Source organism: Bufo gargarizans, chromosome 8 (genome assembly GCF_014858855.1).
Source record: "Bufo gargarizans isolate SCDJY-AF-19 chromosome 8, ASM1485885v1, whole genome shotgun sequence".
NCBI classification, from domain to species: Eukaryota; Metazoa; Chordata; class Amphibia; order Anura; family Bufonidae; genus Bufo; species Bufo gargarizans.
This window is the reverse complement of record NC_058087.1, coordinates 115,653,030-115,678,398: the sequence shown is the minus strand read 5'-3', so window position 1 is coordinate 115,678,398 and position 25,369 is coordinate 115,653,030. Positions and strand designations below refer to the sequence as shown.

General features: G+C 43.7%; 1 protein-coding gene across 1 annotated transcript in view; it reads left to right on the top strand.

Annotated features, from left to right (window-relative positions):
• SLC29A4 (solute carrier family 29 member 4) overlaps window positions 1–25,369 on the top strand; it is an 889,038-nt gene that overhangs the window by 839,308 nt on the left and 24,361 nt on the right. Inside the window, exon 16 of the mRNA XM_044304489.1 lies at window positions 19,760–20,000. Coding sequence (XP_044160424.1) covers window positions 19,760–20,000 — 241 coding nt within the window. The remainder of the gene's footprint in view (window positions 1–19,759; window positions 20,001–25,369) is intronic.

Below are 25,369 nucleotides of genomic sequence, written 5' to 3'. Positions count from 1 at the left end.
ACTTGAAAAATGGCAAAAAAACATATTTAGCATGGCTGAATCTTAACAAGGTTCCAAGTAGAGCTTCAACATGCAACAAGAAGAAATGGGAGTGAGACAAAACATCAAAAGTTTAGAACCACACCTCCAAAAAAAAAAACTAAACCCTCCCAAAACAGAAATCCAACTTCCAAACATGAACTCAGTAATGAGTAGCTCCGCCGTTATTGTTTATCACTTCAAAAATTTGTTTCGACATGCTTGATGCAAGCGTTTCCATGAGGTAAGTGGGAACATTTCTCCAAGTGGTGAAGACGGCCACACGAAGGCCACATGTTGTCCATTTTTGTAAACTTCCCTTGCCATCCATCCCCAAAGGTTCTCAATTGGATTTAGATCAGGGTGACACGCAGGATGGGCCAAAAGAGTGATGTTATTCTCCTGGAAGAAGTCCCTTGTCCTGCGGGTATTGTGTACTATAGCGTTGCCCTCCTGAAAAACCCAGCCGTTACCACACAGACGAGGGCCCTTAGTCATGAGGAATGCTCTCTGCAACATCTGGACATAGCCAGCGGCCGTTTGACGCCCCTGCACTTCCTGAAGCTCTATTCTTCCACTGAAGGAAAAAGCACCCCAGACCATTATGGCGCCCCCTCCACTGTGGCGCATAGAAAACATCTCAGGTGGGATCTACTTGTCATGCCAGTAACGTTGGAAACCATCAGGACCATCAAGGTTACATTTTTTTTCTCATCAGAGAATAAAACTTTCTTCCACCTTTGAATGTCTCATGTTCGGTGCTCTCTTGCAAAGTCCAAATGAGCAGTTCTGTGGCATTCAAAGAGGGGAGGTCTTTTAAGACGTTTTTTGTTTTTGAAGTCCTTCAGTCTCAGATGCCACCTGATGGTTATGGGGCTGCAGTCAGCACCAGTGAGGGCCTTAATTTGGGTCGAGGATCGTCCAGTGTCTTGATGGACAGCCAATTGGATCCTCCGGCTCAGTGCTAATGAAATTGTTTTGGGTCTTCCACTTGACATTTTTGTTCCATAACCCTCAGGATCATTTAAGAAATTCCAAATGACTGTCTTACTGCGTCCCACTTCAGCAGCGATGGCACACTGTGAGAGACCCTGCTTATGCAGTTTAACAACCCCACCATGTTCAAAAAGGGAGAGTTTTTTTGCCTTTCCCATCACAACGTGTGACTACCTGACAGAAAATTACAATGAATCCACATCTTTGCACAGATTTGGCCTTTTAAAGGCATGTGGTTCTAAAATTTGGATCAGCTGAAAAACAGCCTGTTTTAGTTTAATTGTTATTTTCAATTAATTGAATGCTCAAAAAATGTTTTGTCTCACTCTCATTTCTTCTTGTTGCGTGTTGAAGCTCTACTTGGAACCTTGTTAAGATCCAACAATGTAAAAGATGATTTTTTGCCATTTTTCAAGTGGTCTTAAACTTTTGATCAGACTGTAGTATCTTCTTAGGGATGGAAATCCGATTCCTCCCCTCTTAGGCAGCAACTGAATAATTTTATAAGAGATCCTGGGTCTTACTTGTCCTCATATGTTGAGCAAATTCTGCGGAAGGAGATAAAAAAGCTATGTGGTATTATAATAGGAAGGGCATGTAGTAGATGTTTGTAACGGACCGTTTCAGCAGACAAGGGGTTAAAATCTGTTTAGGCGATATGCCCCTTTCCGGGAGACAGGCACAGCTACTGCAGAACACCAACCTCCCGAACTGGATACAAAATAGCACTCCAAACTGGAACCTCGCGGATAGCTGCCAGCAGACGAACAGGAAAAGCGTACAGTGAGCTTACACTCCTGGCAATCAGTCTCCAACAGCATACAGGGAATCCCCCCAATAACGAGACAAGGCTCCGTGTTGAGGGTCAAGCAGTGCTCTGACTGTACTTCAAGTACAGCCTCTTTTATTGATAAAAAAACATACATAGTACTGCCCACAGGGTTTTGAAATCCAACCAATCAGTAATTCACAACACACACAATGTAAATACAGCAACCAATCGTTCCCGCCCCCTAGAGGACCAGAAGGGAGTCTGCGACACAGGACAGATACAACATATCCCCACAATGCATCATGGTTTCCTCCTCTCTGTCCCAAAGACAACTGAAGCAATCCAATTATCTCTCAGGACAAAGGGAGATCACCAATACACATGTGGAGACAACAGGATAGACATCACCATTTACACACACAATGGCACACCCCACAGCAAACACAGACATTTAACATATCCCCAGATAGCTCAAGTCTGAGTGCATATCATTAGGTGAATGGCACTCAGAATACACAAATACAATACTATTAGCTATCTGGGTGCCCTCACATAACATACAATTTAACCGAACGCATAATAACATACAATTCTACAGACAGATTTAAGCTGTGCGGCCGGTCTGTTTTCTCCTTTAAAGTTACTATGGGCCATAATCCTGAGGCAAGAGGCTTTTAAACAGCCCTCTCCAAAACCCAGTGGCGAGGTTGGTTTCACCACAATGTTATTTTGGGGAATATTAAGGAGTTAAATACATTTTTTTGTCCTAGCCATGAGATGAAATTCGACGACCATGATTTGAGTAACTCTGGGATAGATTTGATCATAGGAAGGTAATTTAGTTCATAGAGTCTGTTGGGTTCTGGGGGTATGTTAATCCCCAAGAATTTTAAGTACTTATCCATACATTTGAAAGGTGACCCTGTGTGTAATTTCTGCAGTTCATTAGTTGATACATTTATTCCAATGGCTTTAGAATTAGCAATATTTATTTTAAAATCCAAAATTGTACCAAAAACATAGAAAATCTCAATAATTGCTGAGAAGGCCTATTTAGGGTTTGAGACTATTAAGAGAAAATCATCTGCATAGGCTGCCTGTTTAAACTTTAGATCTCCGCATGACAGGCCTCAGATTTTTTCTGGTTGTCTTATATGTTGTAACAGAGGTTCTAAAGTTAAGATAAAAAGAATCAGGGAGAGGGGGCACCCTTGTCTTGTACCATTGCTGATATTCACTACTTGGGACAATATGTAATTTATTTTGATATATTTGTACATTGCGACTATTGCCTTGATGAAGGAATCGGGAAACCCGAACCTTGACAGTGTGCATTTCGTCCATCATAAGAACAACCTCCAAAAAAAATTGATCCTGTCTTTTCAGCATCCCGCTTCACATGGTCAGGATTTGCTCAGTAATCTATCAGTATTGATAAGGCCAAACATACAGGAGTGTGGATACAAAATAGCGATTGGAATATTTGCATTTCTTCTGTGTTTTGTACCCACTCCTGCTTTTCGCTTCCAAATGATCCAATCCTGATGCAGAATAGGGACCATGTGATACAGGCCTTACAGATGTTCCAAAGACAGGATCCGTTGTGTTTCTCATTTTTCCGTCCGTCTGACAAATCTGAAGAAGGGTAAAATAAATGCCAATGTCAACAAGGCCAGACAGGTACAATAGCAGCCCAGTGACAAAGTGGTGAGGTGGCAACAGCATGAGGATCAACAGAGTGGCCCAGTGACAGAGTTTTGAGGTGGCAACAGCATGAAGAGTCAACACAGTGACCCAGTGACAGAGTGGTGAGGTGCCAAGAGCATGAGGAGTCAACTCAGTGGCCCAGTCACAGAGTGGTGAGGTGGCAACAGCTTTAGGAGTTAACACAGTGGCCAAGTGACAGTCTGCACGTCACTGATGTCATCCTCACCAGTCTCTGGGCCACGTGCCTGACCGCTTGCAACACCAGCTTCCGAGCGACTCTCATAAATCACTACTTGACCACCTACCAGAGGAAGCAGTGGATCTCTCCTCCAGATCTTGGTTGGGCAGTAGCTGCTAACTGTCCTCTAGAATATCGTCCTCGCTGAAAAGTGGAGCCAGGCAGACAGCATATAATACTTCTCGAGCTGAGGGAACAGAAATTGACAGAGGCAGGTTGATGACAGGTGGGGGCACAGAGCTTGTTCCCGGGCCATGCCAAATAAGTCTAGTGTCAGAGAAATCCACCGACTCCTTGCTGGGGGTGTCTGATGTCACTTGCAACGAAGTAGAAGACTCAGCTAACCATTCAAGAACTGCTGGGTTGCTGGTCAAGAAACGACCGCTAGATGACACTGGCAGCTCAGGCCTATCGCTGCGAATGCTGCTGCCACCCCCCTTTCTTCTGCCTGCTCCAGAAACATTTTGGCCACTGCCCGTTCCCTTAGAAGGGCCTGTCACTTGTCTGTCCGACATACTGTAAATGAAAAGAAATTGCAAGGGGAAAAGGGCAATACTAAAGCAAGGATGAATGCAAGTGATTTTATATATTTAAAATTAACACACACCAAAACTGGTTGTATCCGACTGCAAATTCACCCCAAAAAGCAAGGATTAATGTAAGTACTTCTATATATGAAATAAACACACCCAAGAACTGGTTGTATCAGACTGCAAATGCACCCCAAAAGCAAGAATGAATGGAAGTATTTTTATATATGAAATCAACACCCGAAAACTGTTTGTATCAGGTCTCAAATTCACCCCAAAAGCAAGGATGAATGGACGTATTTTTACTGTATATATTTAAAATGAACACACCCCAAAACTGGTTGTATCAGACTGCAAATTCACCCAAAAGCAATGATTAATGGAAGTACTTTTATATATATATTTAAAAAAAAACACACCCCAGAAGTGTTTGTATCAGACTGCAAATTCACCCCAAAAGCAAGGATGAATGGACGTACTTTTATATATTTAGAATTCACACCCCAAAAATGGTTATATCAGACTGCAAATTCACCCCAAAAGCAAGGATGAATGGATGTACTTTTACATATTTATAATTAACACACCCCAAAACTGGTTATATCAGACCGCACTTTCAACTCAATAACAGATGCTAGGATTACTGCCATTACTGTTTAAAACAAACTAAAATGTGTAGCAATAGATCCCTTTTAGTAAGTAACCCCAATTAGAGCAGCAAGGTGTGATAGAATCAGGGCCGGCCTTAGGTGTTCAGGCGCCCTGTGCGAGCTAACCTTGTGGCGCCCCCCCTTCCCTAAAAAAAAATATAGATATATATTGTGTGGCACAGTGTAGGCTATATGTGTATAACAAACATATTTCACATGAAAACTTACAGTTACTTGGCTTGGCCCTTGGGGATCTCGGACGCCACTTCCACACTTTGGCCGGGGGCTCGGTGGAGCTGATGAGGTGTTTTATCCTAATGAGAAAGATTTCATAATACGTATTTGGAGAAGGGGCAGAGGGATAGCAGAGCAGGGAGAGGCTGGTGCTGCTACTAGGGGGTCATACCATGGGGGAGTCATAAAGTCCACCATAATGCCCCCCCCCAGTAGTAATAATTCTCCTTATAATGTGACAGTGCATAAAATACCCCCTTGTAATGCCCCCATTTGAGCTAATGTCCTCATAGTGCCCCCATAATGTGCCAGTATAAAATACCCCTATATAGTGCCCCTAGTAAATTACCCCATAGTGCTCCACACCCTCCTTCCTCCTAGTGCCCCCCATAATGTACCAGTATAAAATGCTCCAGTAGATGCCCTCAGTGTCCCCCATAATTTGCAAGTATAAAATACCCCTTCTTAGTGCCCCCCGTAGATGACCCCATAGTACTCCTCTCCCCCCTTCCCCATAGTACCCACCATGTGTCCCAGTATAAAATTGTACTGTACAGAGAGCCCATATAAAATGCCCCTTCTTTGTGGCCTCAGTAGATGCCCCTATAGTGCCCCCAATCATGTGCCAGTATTAACAGCCCCCCCGTGCCAGTAATAATAGCCCCCTATGCCAGTGATAGCAGCCCCCCTGTGCCAGTAATAGCAGCCCCCCTGTGCCAGTAATAACAGCCCCCAGTAATAACAGCCCCTCTGTGCCAGTAATAACAGCCCCCAGTAATAACAGCCCCTCTGTGCCAGTAATAACAGCCCCCAGTAATAGGAGCCCCTCTGTGTCAGTAATAACAGCCTCTCTGTGCCAGTAATAACAGCCCCCTTTTCCAGTAATAACAGCCCCCCCCCTTTGCCAGCAATAACAGCTCCCCCTTTGCCAGTAATAACAGCCCCCGCCAGTAATAACAGCCCCCCCCCTTTGCCAGTAATAAAAACAGCCCCCCCCCTTTGCCAGTAATAACAGCCCCCCCTTTGCCAGTAATAACAGCCCCCGCCAGTAATAACAGCCCCCCTTTGCCAGTAATAACAAATAGCCCCCCTTTGCCAGTAATAACAGCCCCCGCTAGTAATAACAGCCCCCCCTTTGCCAGTAATAACAGCCCCCCCCCCCTTTGCCAGTAATAACAGCCCCCGCCAGTAATAACAGTCCCCCTTTGCCAGTAATAACACACAGCCCCCCCTTTGCCAGTAATAACAGCCCCCACCAGTAAAAGTATTGTACATAATAAAAAAAAAAAAAAAAAACACATACTTACCTCCATGTCAGTGATGCGATGCAGGCTTCTTCTGGCCTGTGTCCCACGCTTTATGGCTCAGGCGGCGCGATTACGTCATTGCGCCACCTGCGCCGGACTCTGATAGGCTGCCGGCCTAGTGCCTGCAGCCTATCAGAGGAAGGGAAAGGGACACGCCTCTCCCTCCCCTACCGCAGCACAGGCAGGCATCTGTATCGCTGTCCTGAGGACGGCGATACAGATGACTGGAGATGAGCGCTTCCACAATGGAAGCGCTCATCTCCCTGTGCCCAGCCGCCGCCAGCTCGCTCGCCTGCCGCATATTACACTGCAAGATGCCGGCCGCCTGGCGCCCCTGTTGCTATGGCGCCCTGTGCGGTCGCACAGCCCGCACACCCCAAAGGCCGGCCCTGGATAGAATAGCTCCTATTACCCAGGATTTACACTCTCCTGTTGGTTCCTGTTCTCTCCCTACAGTGTGGATAATTGCTAATTATCCTTTCCCGTTGGGGGGTTCACATTTTTTTATATATAATTCAATCCATTCATCGTTGATTGTGTAATTGGGGTGAAATAGCGGCTTCATACTACAGTTTTTAAGGTACTCACGTTTTATTATACATAAGTATATTCGTTAATCCCTAATTGTGCAATTGGGGTGAAATTGCGGTCTGATACTTCAGATTTTAGGGTGCTCACTTTCTTTTATACATAAGTATATCCGTTAATCCCTAATTGTCTAATTGGGGTGAAATTACAGCCTGATATTACTGATTTTAGGGTGTTTAACTCCTTTTATACATAAGGAAATCTGTTAGTCCTTGATTCTGTAACTGGGGTGAAAATACATTTTGGGCATTTAGGTTTATATATATATACACAGTACAGACCAAAAGTTTGGACACACCTTCTCATTCAAAGAGTTTTCTTTATTTTCATGACTATGAACATTGTAGATTCACACTGAAGGCATCACAACTATGAATTAACACATGTGGAATTATATACTTATCAAAAAAGTATGAAACAACTGAAAATATGTCATATTCTATTTTCTTCAAAGTAGCCACCTTTTGCTTTGATTACTGCTTTGCACACTCTTGGCATTCTCTTGATGAGCTTCAAGAGGTAGTCACCTGAAATGGTTTTCACTTCACAGGTGTGCCCTGTCAGGTTTAATATGTGGGATTTCTTAACTTATAAATGGGGTTGGGACCATCAGTTGCGTTGTGGAGAAGTCAGGTGGATACACCGCTAATAGTCCTACTGAATAGACTGTTAAAATTTGTATTATGGCAAGAAAAAAAGCAGCTAAGTAAAGAAAAACGAGTTGCCATCATTACTTTAAGAAATGAAGGTCAGTCAGTCCGAAAATTTGGGAAAACTTTGAAAGTGTCCCCAAGTGCAGTCACAAAAACCATCAAGCGCTACAAAGAATCTGGCTCACATGCGAACCGCCCCAGGAAAGGAAGACCAAGAGTCACCTCTGCTGCGGAGGATAAGTTCATCCGAGTCACCAGCCTCAGAAATGGCAGGTTAACAGCAGCTCAGATTAGAGACCAGGTCAATGCCACACAGAGTTCTAACATTAGACACATCTCTAGAACAACTGTTAAGAGGAGACTGTGTGAATCAGGCCTTCGTGGTAGAATATCTGCAAGGAAACCACTGCTAAGGACAGGCAACAAGCAGAAGAGACTTGTTTGGGCTAAAGAACACAAGGAATGGACATTAGACCAGTGGAAATCTGTGCTTTGGTCTGATGAATCCAAATTTGAGATCTTTGGTTCCAACCACCGTGTCTTTGTGCGACGCAGAAAAGGTGAACGGATGGACTCTACATGCCTGGTTCCCACCGTGAAGCATGGAGAAGGAGGTGTGATGGTGTGGGGTTGCTTTGCTGGTGACACTGTTGGGGATTTATTCAAAAGTGAAGGCATACTGAACCAGCATGGCTACCACAGCATCTTGCAGCGGCATGCTATTCCATCCGGTTTGCGTTTAGTTGGACCATCATTTATTTTTCAACAGGACAATGACCCCAAACACACCTCCAGGCTGTGTAAGGGCTTTTTGACCATGAAGGAGAGTGATGGGATGCTGCGCCAGATGATCTGGCCTCCATAGTCACCGGACCTGAACCCAATAGAGATAGTTTGGGGTGAGCTGGACCGCAGAGTGAAGGCAAAAGGGCCAACAAGTGCTAAGCATCTCTGGAAACTCCTTCAAGACTGTTGGAAGACCATTTCAAGTGACTACCTCTTGAAACTCATCAAGAGAATGCCAAGAGTGTGCAAAGCAGTAATCAAAGAAGTTGTTTTATACTTTTTTGCTAAGTATATAATTGCACATGTGTTAATTCATAGTTTTGATGCCTTCAGTGTGAATCTACAATTTTCATAGTCATAGAAACTTTTGGTCTGTACTGTACCTGTTCTTCCTATTGATTCCGCTCCATTTTCTCAGAAATCATTAAAGGGCATAGTTCACAATATGCGTTTGATTGTGAGTGATACTCATGTTGAGGATGTGTCATGTTTCGTCCTAAGCGGGTTGCCTACTCCTCTAGTGTTGGGGCTACCCTGGCTCACTAAACATAACCCCACCGTTGATTGGCAAGCGCGGCAAATAAATGGTTGGAGTGACTTTTGCAGAGAGAATTGCCTCTCGACATCTGTTTCAGAGGTTTCTACTAAGATTGTACCATCTTTTCTCTCTGAATTTTCGGATGTGTTTTCTGAGAGTGGTGTTCAGGAGCTGCCCCCTCACAGGGAGTACGATTGCCCTATTAATCTCATCCCAGGCGCCAAGCTGCCTAAATCTCACTTATACAATCTCTCCCAACCTGAAAGGGTCGCTATGCGTGCTTATATTTCTGAGAGCCTGAGAAAGGGACACATACGACCCTCGAAGTCACCTGTTGCCGCAGTTTTTTTTCCATTGTTAAGAAAAAAGATGGTTCTTTAAGACCATGTCTGGATTTCAGGGAGCTGAACAGTATCACAATTCGTGACCCTTATCCGTTTCCTCTGATCTCCAGGACCTGTTTAACCAGATTGTTGGGGCTAAAGTTTTTTCCAAGTTGCATTTAAGAGGGGCATACAACCTGGTCAGGGTCAGAGAAGGAGACGGCCTTCAATACCCCTGAGGGCCATTTTGAGAATTTGGTTATGCCTTTTGGTTTGACGAATGCTCCAGCCGTCTTTGAGCATTTTGCGAGCAGCATTTTCTATCATTTAATGGGGAAATTTGTATTAGTGTATCTAGATGACATTTAGATTTTTTTTCTCCTGATTTCAACACTCATAAGGACCACCTATGTCAGGTCTTGCTCATTCTGCGGGAGAATAAATTGTACGCTAAACTGGATAAATGTGTGTTTGCGGTTCTTCTGTCCGTTTCTGGTTTTCGCATGGACCCCGAGAAGGTCCGCGCTGTACTTGAGTGGGAGCTTCCTGAGAATCAGAAGGCGCTGATGCGCTTTTTAGGTTTTGCCAATTATTACAGGAAGTTCATTTTGAATTATTCCTCTGTTGTTAAACCACTCACTGAAATGACTAGAAAGAGGGTAGATTTTTCCTCCTGGTCGGTAGAGGCGCGTAGGGCCTTTTCTAGTATCAAGTAGAGTATTGCTTCCGCTCCCATCTTGGTACAACCTGATATTTCTCTGCCTTTCATAGTTAAGGTGGACGCTTCTGAGGTGGGTGTGGGTGCGGTCTTGTCTCAGGGTCCCTCTCCTGCCAAATGGCGACCGTGTGCCTTTTTCTCAAACAAACTCTCCTCCGCAGAGAGAAATTGCGATGTGGGAGATAGGGAGCTGTTGGCCATAAAGTTAGCTTTTGAGAAATGGCGCCATTGGCTAGAGGGAGCCAGACACCCTATAACCGTGTTTACCGACCATAAGAATCTGGCCTACTTGGAGTCAGCCAAGTGTCTGAACCCGAGAATGGCCAGATGGTCTTTGTTCTTTTCAAGGTTTAATTTTGTTGCCACATTCCTCCCTGGGGTTAAGAATGTGAAGGCGGATGCCCTGTCACGTTGTTTTCCGGGAGGGCGGAACTTTGAAGACCCGGGTCCCATTTTGGCTGAAGGGGTGGTTGTGTCTGCTCTTTATCCTGAATTGGAGGCAGAGGTTCAGGCAGCCCAGGCAGAGGCTCCTGATCTTTGTCCTCCTGGGAGGCTGTTTGTTCCTCTCGCTTTACGACACAAGGTTTTTAAGGAGCACCACGATACTGTCCTTGCTGGGCACCCGGGGGGTAGAGCCACAGTGGATCTCATTGCTCGGAGATTCTGGTGGCTGGCTCTTCGTAAGTCAGTTGAGGGTTTTGTGGCAGCCTGCGAGACCTGCGCTCGTGCCAAAGTCCCTCATTCACGGCCATCGGGTCCTCTCCTTCCGTTACCCATTCCTTCCCGTCCTTGGACACATCTGTCTATGGATTTCATTACAGACCTGCCTCATTCCTCGGGGAAGACTGTGATTCTGGTGGTGGTGGTGGACCGTTTTAGCAAAATGGCGCATTTTGTTCCTTTTCCTGGCTTGCCCAATGCTAAAATACTGTCGCAGGCATTTATTGATCACATTGTCAAACTGCATGGTATCCCTTCAGACATAGTCTCTGATAGGGGCACGCAGTTTGTTTCCAGATTCTGGAAGGCCTTCTGTTCTCGCTTGGGGGTTCGGTTATCATTCTCTTCTGCTTTCCACCTGCAGTCGAATGACCAGACAGAGCGTGTCAATCAGAATCTGGAGACATATCTGCGTTGTTTTGTGGTGGAGAATCAGGAGAATTGGTGTTCTTTTCTCTCCCTTGCTGAGTTTGCTTTAAATAACCGTCGTCAGGAGTCCTCTGATAAGTCACCATTTTGTGGTGCATATGGGTTTCATCCACAGTTTGGGACATTCTCTGGAGAGGGGGCTTCTGGTTTACCTGATGAGGAGAGATTCTCCTTGTCTTTGTCATCTATTTGGCAAAAGATTCAGGATAATCTAAAGAGCATGAGTGAGAGATATAAGCGTGTGGCGGATAAGAGACGTGTACCTGGTCCGGACCTGAATGTTGGTGATCTGGTATGGTTGTCTACTAAGAATATCAAATTGAAGGTTCCCTCCTGGATGTTGGGTCCTAGGTTTATTGGGCCTTACAAAATCTTGTCCGTCATCAATCCCGTTGCCTACCGTCTTGATCTTCCTCAGACTTTGAAGATCGATAATGTTTTTCACAAGTCCCTATTAAAACCTTATGTCCAACCCTCTGTACCCTCCTCCTTGCCTCCTCCTCCAATTGTGGTTGATGGCAATCTTGAATTTCATGTCTCTAGGATTGTGGACTCTCGTATTGTCTGTGGTTCTCTTCAGTACCTCGTTCATTGAGAGGGTTATGGTCCTGAGGAGAGGATGTGGGTTCTAGTGGCGGACATTAAGGCCACTCGTCTTCTCAGGGCATTCCATAGGTCCCATCCTGAGAAGGTGGGCTCTGAGTGTCCGGAGTCCACTAGTAGAGGGAGGGGTACTGTCACCACCAGATCTTTTAGAAGTTCTGATAGACGCTCTTCAGTACCTCCTGCATGATCTTCTTTTGTTTTGCTTTCGTTTTGACATCTCTCCTCCCTCTCCCAGCTGTCACCTATTAGCAGTGATTGCCTCCCTATATATCTCCTCCCCATACTGCCTCACCATGCGGTTTATACAACTTCCTGGAGTGTGCAGATGCTAGAAGCTGTTACTGCTGCATCAACAAGATAAGTCTATTTCTTTATTTCTTTAAGCCTGTGGGCTTGATCCTAGGTGACCCTGAATCCCTCCGTATTAAGTATAGGGAGCCGGTGGTCGTGTCCCCTCACTATTATAGGGTGTTCAGGTGTCATACAGTCGAGGAACGAGGGTATGCAATTTTCTACCATTGAGATTTTTGCATAGGCTGAGCAGTAAGGGAGAGAGCTAGGGCTGTTACAGGGCTTACCCTTTTGTTCCTTAGTTTTGGATAAAGTCAGTCGGATCTTCATTTGTGTCTTCTAGTTTTCTGTTGCACCATCCGTGACAAAGGTGGTATACTTGGTCTGCACTGTTACTGGCACTGCTGTTTCCCCCCAATCTGTGACTGGGCCACTTCTATTGACTCCTCATGCATTTGCCACCCTCACCATTCTATGACTGGGCCACTATGTTGACTCCTCATGATGTTGCCATTCTCACCACTCTGTGACTGGGCCACTATGTTGACTCCTCATGCCGTTTCCACCCTCCCTACTTTGTGACTGGGCCACTATGTTGACTCCTCATGCGGTTGCCACCCTCCCTCCTCTGTGACTGGGCCACTATTTTTACTCATCATGCGGTTACCACCTCACCACTCTGTAATTGGGCAACTATGTTGACTCCTCATTTGATTGCCATCCTCCCCAAGTTGTAACAGGGCCACTAGTGTCCCTTTTTGGTCTTGCTGACATCACTATTTATTCCATTCTTCTTCTGATCTGTCAGTAGGACGGACAAATGAAAAACCCAAAGGATCCTGTCTTTGGAGCATCTGTAAGGCTTCTGTCACACTGTTTCTATTTTGCATTAGGATATGCTCATGATTTGGAAGCCAAAAGCAGGAGTGGGTTCAAAACACAGAAGACATTCAAATATTCCAATGACGTGTCATCTATGTTTTGGATCCATTCCTGTTTTTTTTGGCCTTAACAATACTGGTACATACTCTGATGCAGTAATACCGACCCTTCACTAAAACTCATGTGTGACAATGCAGTTCTTTTGAACTAGACACTGTGATGCAGTAATGCCTTCAGTAACTCAGTTATAGTTTGTGTTACTGATGTGAAATGTGCTTGCTGTGGTATCCTATCCAACTCTTATATTGCAACAATGTACATCGTAATTAGTAACATGACTAAGAAATTGAGTTAGGATTGCCGTATTATTATTGGCGTAAAATATTTAACTTTTTTTTTCTTTTTTGCGTTTTCATTTTTCTTCCCTGTCTTCTGAGAGCCACAAATGTTTGAGGGCTTGTTTTTTGCGCGACAAGTTATACTTTCTAATGCCACAAATTAATATGGCATGCAATACAGTAGGAAGCAGGAAAACAATTCCAAATGGGGTGGGACTGGAAAAAAAAAAAATCTGTCATAGTTTTATGAGTTTTGTCCCTACAGCATTCCTCATGCAGCAAAACTGACTTGTGCTCTTCATTCTCTGGGTCAGTATGATTACAACATGTGTGTACGTTATAAGTTGTTTTAAGTACTAAAAAAATAAAATGATTGAAAAAAATATATATTTTTTTATGTTGCTGTATTCTGACCCCTAGAACTTTTGCATAGTTATGTATACTGAGCTGTGTGGGGGGCTGATTTTTTTCGAGACGATCTGTAGTTTTTATTGATACCATTTTGGAGTGTATGTGACTTTTGGATCACATTTTATAAAAAAATTTAGGGCAAGTGAAGCAATGAAAAAATGGTGAATCGGCCATTTTGCTTTTTGGACGCTACAGTGCCCATGATGTTTATATTTTTTATGCATTTATTTTTTATTCTAGGGTAAGGGGGATGATCAATATTTTAATTACCGTATTTTTTAACCTTTTTTTTTTTTTTTTGCCTCTAGGAGGCTACAATATTCACAAATTAGATTTTTTAGTTTTTTTAGCTTATACTGTGGTTCTATAAAACTACAATGTAAGAAGAGTATGCTATTATCCTATGTTGGCCTGCCACCTGCAGACTAATATAGATAGGTAGAAATAGAGAAAAGGTGTGCTCAACCCCGCCACAACAGGCACGGCCACGCCGAGAACCACAGCATTACTGGAAAATAGGAAGCAAATCTTGAAATTTTTCCGAAATTTTCAAAAACCCAATTTTTAGGGACCAGTTCAAGTCACTTTGCGAGGTTAACATAATACAAACCACCATAATACAAAAATGACCCCATTCTATAAACTTGTTTCACAAGAATTAATGGAAAATAGAGGTACAATTTCAAAATTTCACTTTTTTGGCAGATTTTCCATTTGTATAATTTTTTTCCAGCTGCAAAGCAAGGGTTAACAGCCAAACCAAACAATATTTATGGCCCTGATTCTGTAGTTTACAGAAACACCCCATATGTGGTCATAAACTACTGTACGGGCAGACGGCAGGGCGCAGAAGGAAAGAAATGCCATACGGTTTTTGGAAGGCAGATTTTGCTGGACTGGTTTTTTTGACACCATGTCCCATTTGAAGCCCCCCTGATGCAACCCTCGAGTAGAAACTCCATAAAACTACACCCCTAAAGGTATTCAAAACAGATTTTACAAACGTTGTTAACCCTTTAGGTGTTCCACAAGAGTTATTGGCAAATGGAGATGAAATTTCAGAATTTCAATATTGGGGCAAATTTTCAATTTTAATCCATTTTTCCCAGTAACAAAGCAAGGGTTAACAGCCAAACCAAACTCAATATTTATGGCCCTGATTCAGTAGTTTACAGAAACACCCCATATGTGGTATTTTTTACGGTGTTCATCTGAGGGGTTAGGTCATGTGATATTTTTATAGAGCCTGTCAATACGAACGCGGCGATACCAAATATGTATACTTTTTTTTATTTATGTAAGTTTTACACAATAACCCAGGCCCCATAGAAATGAATGGGGTGTGTGAAAATCAGATGGCATCCGCAAGCAAGTACGGATGCCGTGCGATTTGCACGCATGGTTGCTAGGAGACCATCGGGATGGAGACCCGATCATTATTATTTTCCCTTCTAACATGGTTATAAGGGAAAATAATAGCATTCTGAATACAGAATGCATAGTAAACCAGCGCTAGAGGGGTTAAAAAAAATAAAAAAATAATTAACTCACCTTAGTCCACTTGCTCGCGAAGCTGGCATCTCCTTGTGTCTCCGCTGCTGATGAACAGGACCTGGGGTGAGCTGCTCCATTAAATAGAGCTTAAGGACCTTCGATGACGTCACTCCGGTCATCACATGGTCTTTTACCATGGTGAATCACCATGGTAAAAGATCATGTGACGTACCATGTGATGACCGGAGTGACGTCATCGAAGGTCCTTAACCTGTATTTAATGGAGCAGCTCACCCCAGGTCCTGTTCATCAGCAGCGGAGACACAAGGAGATGCCGGCTTCGCGAGCAAGTGGACTAAGGTGAGTTAAATTATTTTTAATTTTTTTTAACCCCTCTAGCGCTGGTTTACTATGCATTCTGTATTCAGAATGCTAATATTTTCCCTTATAACCATGTTATAAGGGAAAATAATACAATCTTCAGAACATCAATCCCAAGCCCGAACTTCTATGAAGAAGTTCGGGTTTGGGTACCAAACATGCGCGATTTTTCTCACACAAGTGCAACGCATGACAATGTTTTGCACTTGCGCAGAAAAAATCGCGCATTTTCCCGCAACGCACCCGGCTCTTATCCGGGCAAAAAAACTCACGCCCGTGTGAAAGAGGCCTAAAGCTGTCAGAGATAGTTCATTACTTTGAGACCAACTCTTCAGCTGCAGACTCAGACGGATCCGTCTGTATGAAAGTAACCTACGGCCATGGATCACGGACGCTGATGCCAATCTTGTGTGCATCCGTGTTCTTTCACGAACCCATTGACTTGAATGGGTCCGTGAACCGTTGTCCGTCAAAAAAATAGGACAGGTCCTATTTTTTGGACGGACAGGAAACACGGATCACGACCGCTGATGAACAACGGTGCATTTTCCGAGTTTTCAACGTTTTTTCACTGTCAAAAAAACTGCCATGTGGATAGGATGCAGATGTATTCATTTCAATGGAGCCGCAAAAAATACAGACAGTACACCGTCAATTCCACCATTCCACAAAAAAGATAGAATGTCTTATTCATTTTTAACAAAGGGTGGGCCGTTTGGAATGGGGAAATGCGGGATGCACACCGCCGTTATCCCTGTTTTGGGGTTTCTGCAATTCGTTGACCACAAAACTGATACAGTCTTCTGCATAGGGCCTTATGCTGATAGCCAGTACCAGCTGTACAGAGAGTTAATCAAAAGTAATACTACTGGCACTTAAGAAGACTTGCCATAAATATGAAAAAGTAATTAAAAATGTATTTATTAGGTAATTAGGGTCCTGTATATTTGGTAAAAGAACTGCATCATGACATGTCCTTCAACCCCCAAAAGCATGGAAAATGAGCTCTCCACTGAGACTGCTTTCTCTTCACTTGCCCTCAATTTAAATATTTGCTATGGGGCCCAGTGACTTCTATGTATGCACACCCCTGCTTTTATATTCTATTGTAAGAAGTTTTTCCTATCATCCTGGGTCCCCTTTCCCCTCTTTTCTCTTATTTACCTAATAAAAATACATAGTTGAGTTACATTATTATGACCTCTTCCTACTTTCGATGGTGGCAGCGCACTGCTCATGAAGGAAGTCAAGTATTGTGAGCTGGTTTGGTGGGTGCATAAAGTCTGCTATAGGCTTTCTGGATACATATCTCTTGTTGCTGTCATGGTTAAAAGGATTGATTTATCAGGGGTGTACAAAGGGATGATTATTGGCTTTCGGGCCAAGAGTGGCAGTATTTCTGAAACTGTGCACTTTGTGAATCATTTCTGTGCTGCTGTGGTGAAAGTTTATTGTGAGTGGGTAAATGGCATCATTGCAAATAAACAACATGGAAACTGTGTAGCACCACATACCTATTATATGAGAAGTGAACTTTGGGTACGAATGTGTGCCAGAGTAGACCAACATGCTACATTGGAGTAGCTCACTGCCAAAATGAACCAGAACAGTTCACAGAAGTCTGCTAAGTATGGGGCTCCATAGCAGATGAGTAGTCACTGCACCTCTGCCAACAAAGTTGCTTCGGCAAAAAAAAAAACAATAGCATCAGAATTGGGCCTCCTAAGATTGGCAAAGGGTTACCTTCATCCTCTTCAAGTGAATAGAAGGGAGCCATCACATTGAAGTGAACGGGGATGGTGGAGTTGTAATTACACCTGCTCGCCACTGCAGTTGCAAAGGCGAGCAGGTAAACGGTGAAGAAAAGACAGCGTTTGTACAAGTGCTGCATTCTTTTCAAACAGCTGATTGGCGGGGTGTAGGTTGCTGACACCATCCAAGGCCAATCTGATATTGATACCTCATGCACACGACTGTAGCAGGTCCATGCCCATATTGCGGCCTGCAACCAGCTTGAATCGGTGAGCAAACCAGGCGATATGGTGCAGTGTGGAACAGAGGCACAGATCTGAAGCCCACGGAAGCATTATGAAGTGCTTTGCGGTCCGCAGCACGGGAAAGATGCATGTGGCCTTAGGCCCCTTTCACACGGGCGAGTTTTCCGTGCGGGTGCGATCCGTGCGGCGAACGTATGGCACCCGCACTAAATCCTGACCCATTCATTTCTATGGGGCTGTGCACATGAGCGATGTTTTTAACGCATCACTTGTGCGTTCAGTTGAAATCGCAGCATGCTCTATATTTTCCGATTTTGACGTGACGCAGGCCCCATAGAAATAAATGGGGTGTGTGAAAATCAGATGGCATCCGCAAGCAAGTACGGATGCCGTGCGATTTGCACGCATGGTTGCTAGGAGACCATCGGGATGGAGACCCGATCATTATTATTTTCCCTTCTAACATGGTTATAAGGGAAAATAATAGCATTCTGAATACAGAATGCATAGTAAACCAGCGCTAGAGGGGTTAAAAAAAATAAAAAAATAATTAACTCACCTTAGTCCACTTGCTCGCGAAGCTGGCATCTCCTTGTGTCTCTGCTGCTGATGAACAGGACCTGGGGTGAGCTGCTCCATTAAATAGAGCTTAAGGACCTTCGATGACGTCACTCCGGTCATCACATGGTCTTTTACCATGGTGAATCACCATGGTAAAAGATCATGTGACGTACCATGTGATGACCGGAGTGACGTCATCGAAGGTCCTTAACCTGTATTTAATGGAGCAGCTCACCCCAGGTCCTGTTCATCAGCAGCGGAGACACAAGGAGATGCCGGCTTCGCGAGCAAGTGGACTAAGGTGAGTTAAATTATTTTTTATTTTTTTTAACCCCTCTAGCGCTGGTTTACTATGCATTCTGTATTCAGAATGCTAATATTTTCCCTTATAACCATGTTATAAGGGAAAATAATACAATCTTCAGAACATCAATCCCAAGCCCGAACTTCTATGAAGAAGTTCGGGTTTGGGTACCAAACATGCGCGATTTTTCTCACACAAGTGCAATGCATGACAATGTTTTGCACTTGCGCAGAAAAAATCGCGCATTTTCCCGCAACGCACCCGGCTCTTATCCGGGCAAAAAAACTCACGCCCGTGTGAAAGAGGCCTAAAGCTGTCAGAGATAGTTCATTACTTTGAGACCAACTCTTCAGCTGCAGACTCTGCAGAGGGTTATATGCAGACTAGCCCAACAATTAAAAACATTTTTTCAAATTGGCTAAAAAATTACAACTGCTGAAGATTACAATATAGACAGTGTACCATCCTTAGCTCTTGAGGAGTGCTTCCACACATGGCAGATTTTGTTATAGAAAATATCTGCAACTGAAAATCTGTTTCATTCATTTAAATGGTTGATTAGGCAGCAAACACATGGATTTCTGCAAGCCCTATCAGGTGAATATAATTGATTTTCAGTAGTAGACATTTTATGTAAAGAAATCTGCTGTATGTGAAGGCACCTGGAGGAGACATAAGAAAAGCAGACAGCGGTCTAAGGGCAAAGAGCTCAGCTGAGACACAGGGCCCTTTAATGGGACATTGAAATTTTTGATGATGGCCCTAGTTTGCAGTCAAAAAGTTCAAAATAGTTACTTTAGATTGCTTTTTCATAATTGCAAATAGTAATGCCAATGAGATGGTGACTGTTGAATATTCTATGAGGAAGATATGTTAAATGAAAAACAAAGCTAAGGTCTAGTTCACACATCAGTGCTTTTGTCTGTGATTTGCATCAGTAATTATTAGCCAAAACCAGCAGTGGTGCCTACACAGAGATAAGGTATAATGCAAGGATTTGCGATACTGTGTTTTTGACTTGCAACTGATTTTCAATCACATTTACTAATGCATATCAGTGACCAGACACTGACATGTGAACTAGGCCTATAGTTCACTATTTTCTGACACATTGGCAGTCTTATTTATTACTGGTCAATATCATTTTATGTAGAGATTTAGTCCATGCTTCCTTTCTACTCATATTGTCTCATAAGTAAGGTTAAAACAGTTTTGATAAGTAATGTGCAGGTAGCCAATAATAGTGTTATTATAGTACAAACTAATGTTTTTTATTTTTTTCCCCAGATATTGGCAGCAGTACCATACGAATGGCGTGGTGTCAACCTGCTCATATGTTCTAGCATGCGTGTTGTGTTTATTCCACTGTTTATAATGTGTGTGTACCCAAGTGGAAAACCTACCTTTAGCCATCCTGCCTGGCCATGCATCTTTTCCCTGCTTATGGGCATTACAAATGGATATTTTGGCAGTGTTCCTATGATTCTTGCATCTGGACTAGTTGTACCAGAGCAAAGAGAACTGGCAGGTAGGATTTCAAATCGTCTTTTAAGTATCATGTAATATAAAATGGTTACTATTGTATTACTATACTGTGTGTACTATAGTAGTATTATACACTGCCTGTCCAAAAAAAAAGTCGCCACCTGGATTTAACTAAGCAAATAGTTATGAGCCTCCTATTGGATAATTACTGCATGGGCGATTATCTTCTAGCTGGCAATAAATTATTTAACCCCAACTGGTGCAATGAGTTGCTTCTCATTTCTTAAACAACCAATGTCAAAAGACACATCTCGTGGTTGTGGAAAAGATCTTAGTCTGTTTGAGAAGGGTAAAATCATTGGCATGCATCAAGCAGAGAAAACATCTAAGGAGATTGCAGAAACTACTAAAATTGGGTTTAGAACTGTCCAACACATTATAAAAAATTGGAAGGATGAGGACTTCCGGTTCCGGCGCCGACATGGAGGGACGCAGCTAATCTCGGCTCCGTGCCAGTCGGTGAAAAACACGAGCTAAATCCCCCATACAAACCAGATAAACTCCGGGACCATCGTGCCTGCTGGTGCGGCGAGGGCATATGGACCGCTACATTACGAACATGGGGACGAGGAATAAGACAAGAAGCTGGGAAAGCCCGCAGCGCGGGAACATGAGGCAGAGCAGAGGAGGACGAATCTTTCCCGCCCGAGCAGCTGAGTGAGCAGTGCGATCGTCTCATACATGGAGAGCCTGAGACTCAGGGAGGAGACCCGCAGGTGGATTATGTCAGGTTAGCAATCGAGGTTGCGAACCGAATATTACCAGACTTTCAGGAATCATTGGCAAGCACGGTCGGGCAGACGCTTCAATCCCTGCAGGCGACCACAGCCGAACATGGCAACAGGCTCGACAGCGCAGAGGCCAGAATACATGCGCTGGAGGAATCATGCTCTGACCTACAGGCGCTACTGGAGAAAACCTTGAGTGACACCAAAGCCCTTAAAGTAAAAGTAGATGATCTGGATAACCGGTCACGCAGGAATAACCTGCGCATTCTGGGCCTGCAGGAGTCAATCCCGGCTCAAGATCTGGTGCGTATTTGTGAACATGAAATCCCTAAAGCTTTGGGGCTGGAGGGCACATGCAAGGTAGGGAGAGCATATCGCATAGGCCCAGACCTGTGTGGTGGTGTGGAGTGCAATCAGAAGGCACCGTCTGCGCTCATGAGTAGGCCGCGACCAGTCATAGTCAAATATTTAGACTTTACAGACGAGACGGCGATCTTGCGCATGTACAAGCACCAAAAAGTGGCGCTGGAAATCAGAAACCAGAAAGTACTAATTTTTGGGGACTATTCAGCAGAGGTGCAGAAGAAGAGGCGAGAGTTCTCTAAAGTTTGCTCAGAGTTATTTGAAAAACGTATTCGATTTGCGTTACTATATCCGGCAGTTTTGAAAGTCTTTCATGCGGATGGTTCAGTGTCTACTTTTACTTCATCGGAGGAAGCACGGCGACAACTAGACCTGGACTTACCAGATCAAAGGCCATTAGGTCGCAACATACGCCTGGATAAGAAAGGGAGCAGAGGAGTTTATGACACTGAGGACGGTGTTTCATATGCAGTGACCACCAGGCGACCACGTGACGTCCATACCGGTGGAACCTAGAAGATTGGTGACTGTTCTGATGTTATAAGATGTTCTTGTTTTTCTTTTTTTCTAGAGAGCAGAGGAAGCAATAGGGCGCCTGGTAGGTTAACACTACTCAGGGCTCAGATAAGTTGATACGCTGTGCAAAAATGTGCACTAGTGGTGTATTTGTATTTGTCGTATATAGCTATGTAACAATATACCGACCATGTCGGAAAAAAGTGGAGTTCCATACATCACTAGCGAGGTCTATAATAGGCAGTGGAGGGATAGTTAAGTATAAAATGTACGGTTTTTATAGTTTTATGTTCAGTGGGGTGGGTCAGTTTATTCTCTGGCTGTGTTCTCATGCTTTCCACCGACATCTTTTTCATGTGCTGGTTCCCTAATGCGTGTTGTTTCTTGGAATGTTAAAGGGTTACGATCGCCCTCAAAACGGAACATGATCCTCCATCATCTGAAGAGATGTAAACCAGATATAGTTTTACTCCAGGAGACGCATCTATTGGAAGAAGATTTTACACGCATGAAAAAGATGTGGGTGGGAATGGTTCTGGGGTCACCTGCGCAGGGATAGAAAGCGGGGACCCTGATCCTGTTTCATAAGAATTTTAAAAATCAGGTGATAGATCACACTGCGGATACTGGAGGGAGGTGGCAAAAAGTGACCATAACGTGTCAGGGCAAGCAGATATGCATATATAATATCTATGGTCCAAACGGAGAGAATGGATCTTTTTTCAACTCCCTAAGTCGGTTGGTAGGTGGAGAACCTACAGGAAGCATGATGGTGGGAGGAGATATGAACGCAGTGGTTGACTATAGAGAAGATAGGAAAGCTTCTTATGGGGAAAAAATATCTCAGAGCTCACGTGATAAGACCTTAGATAGATTCATAAAAGACAATGGTTTAGTAGATGTGTGGAGGAGAAATAATCCAGAGGGGAGGGAATATACGTTCTATTCTACGCCACATGATTCGTGGTCTAGAATAGACTATATTCTGGTCTCTTCAGATTTGGTTCCCCAAACCCGATCCACCACTATACTGGACATGGTAATTTCGGATCATAGCCCGGTCCAGGTGGAATTATATGATAAGGTTCAGAGAGGTACAGACTACATATGGCGTTTCCCAGCATACCTAGCTAGTGACAAAAACTTCCAAGAGCTTGTTAAAGCCTGGTTCATGGAATATATGCATGACAATGAGGGACACTTAGAAAACCCGTCTTTGTTGTGGGATGCCGCTAAAGCGGTGTTAAGGGGGAGAATAATATCACATGTATGTGCTATTGTGGCGAAAAAAGATAGGAAGGCGCTCATAGGCTAATAGGTTCAGTAATAAATATACGAAGTCAAGATATCAGAAGTAGTGCTCACCTTGTGGTGTTGTGCATACGTAGGCACAACACTCGTGAGGACAGGGGGTCGGTGCAGCCGGTATCTTCTCAGTCCTCGTAGGTGGAGTAGCCAAGTCTCCAGAGGAATGATGTGTAATGCATTAAGAAAAAAATATTTCGTGCACTAGAGTAGTGCACCAATTGATACCTTCTGGCGCAAAGATACGACCTCAGTAGATAGGCAAAAGGGTCTTTTATTGATAAATGACAACGCGTTTCGGAGTCAATATACTCCTTTTTCAAGTCTAAGAAATCACAAATTTAGAAGGGGTTTTTTTTGGGTACAGAAGAGACATAAAATGTATATACACAGTCATTAGAAATAAAATAAATATAATAAAAATAAGATTAAAACGAATTGGAAGTAGTTATAAGTGTAAACATAAAAAATCCGTATACATGTACAAGTCAAAAAAAGGACAAAAGGCAAGGAACTAAAATACATGGTAGGGAAAAGTTAAAAATGTCCACACCTTAAAAGGTATATCACAACTTTAGAGATGTATCATAAGAGGTATGTGTATATGTGGGGATATATGGAAAAACACACATACACGCCTGAGGTCTATTGACGTTTATATACGTATACGAGGCCGCATGTGTGGACGCGCATAAAACTGGAACTGCTGTTGGTAGTATAAAATAAGCTAGAATGCCGTAAATATGGTGATATATACCACACACAATTATTGATAATCATCATGACACACACAATCCCACAAGTATGGTGACATATACTGCCACCAGTGGTCATCATAATAATGATGTTCGTACTAATAGTAATAGTAGTGTCGCCATATACTTACATACACATACACCTTCACACATATACAGGAGATTAACCCACTCTTAGTCATCATAAAATTGATATTGGCACCAGTAGTAATAGTGTCGCCATATACTTACATACGCATACACCTTCACATGTATGCACACATATACAAACCTAAGCGGTTCTGGACTGCCTATTCTTGATTCTAGTTATGTAAAAATGCATAATTGCTATGTATGGGGTTTGAACCAATGTATGTATATAAAAGTACATACACACTTGCATACAGAAGCGCTCATAAATACACCGCACATGATGAAATGAAAAATGCACATTGAGACTATATATGATGGATAATGGAAGTTGATAGTGGCATGATAGAGGCAATAAAATGAGTGAGGATTCATCCCATTTTTTATTTTGACGGCTGGTCCCATAATCTCTCAAGTTCAAGGAAAGTAAATATATCAATTACCAATTACATAATTACATGATAAATTGAGTGGATGGGAAACATAAAATGCTTGGTATGGACCACTATAGGATGGGCATAAAGGGGTTAATATTGTGACATGGGGCCAGAATAGCAAAGTGGGTGTGAAGAGATCAAAGTTTAAGGAGAGCCATAGCTGCCGGTCTTACCAATCGGGTCCGTGCTGGTGTTTGAAGTGCGGCCTTGCACGCCTGCTAGAGGGCGCGCTCAGAAGAGCAGGAGGGAGAGGGGCGGAGTGTGGGATTGACAGCTACTCGGTCCTGCCGGACCGGAGCTGTTCACCGTGGACAGCGCATGCGCCGGGCGCTGTGTTGGAAGCTGTTTCACTGAACAGTGATCGCTCGCAAGGGGGATGCCATAAATAGTGATAGCTGTACTGAGAAATGTTAGGGGGGGGTGATGTGGGATTGAGTGTGACTGGAGACATGGTTGGATTTTATTGCTACAAAAATGGGCAATATGGACTGAATGGTGGGGGAGATTGATGGTTAGATGAACTTATACGCCCAATTGCTGATGGTGTGAGCACAAATGACATAGGGGAGCGTTGATGTTGGCCTGGTGAAAGGTGGAAGGAGGGAGGAATTAGAGGGGGAGAGGGGAACAGCGTGAGGAGACTGGTATGAGGATGAGCCAGTGGGATAGGGGAGGTGAGAGGGTGGTTGGGCCAATAGAAGTGGCGGAGGGAAGATATGGTGGCGGATAGGCTGTGTAATGATGGGGGGGGGAGTGAGGAGGGGGAAGATCTTAAGTAGAGGGTAAAAAGACGAGAGAGGTAGGCAAGGTGAGTGGATGGCAAGTGGCAGTAGGTCGGGGAGACATATTGTGTGGTGATGGCAGGGGCCATGGATAGTGTGAGTTGCTATAGAGTGGTGGCTGATGTGGGAGTGGACTGGAGAGAAAAAAGAAAAGGGACATGGCCCAGGACCAGTGGTTGGAAGGGGACTGGTCAGAAGCAGTTGCTCTCCAGAGATTCGTTAAGGCCATAGGGTTCTATGGTTTGCATTTTGAAAATCCAAAACATTTCTTTCCGTCTCAATTTCTGAAACCGGTTCGATTTGGGTAATCGGAATTTGTTCGATTGGAGTTATGGTC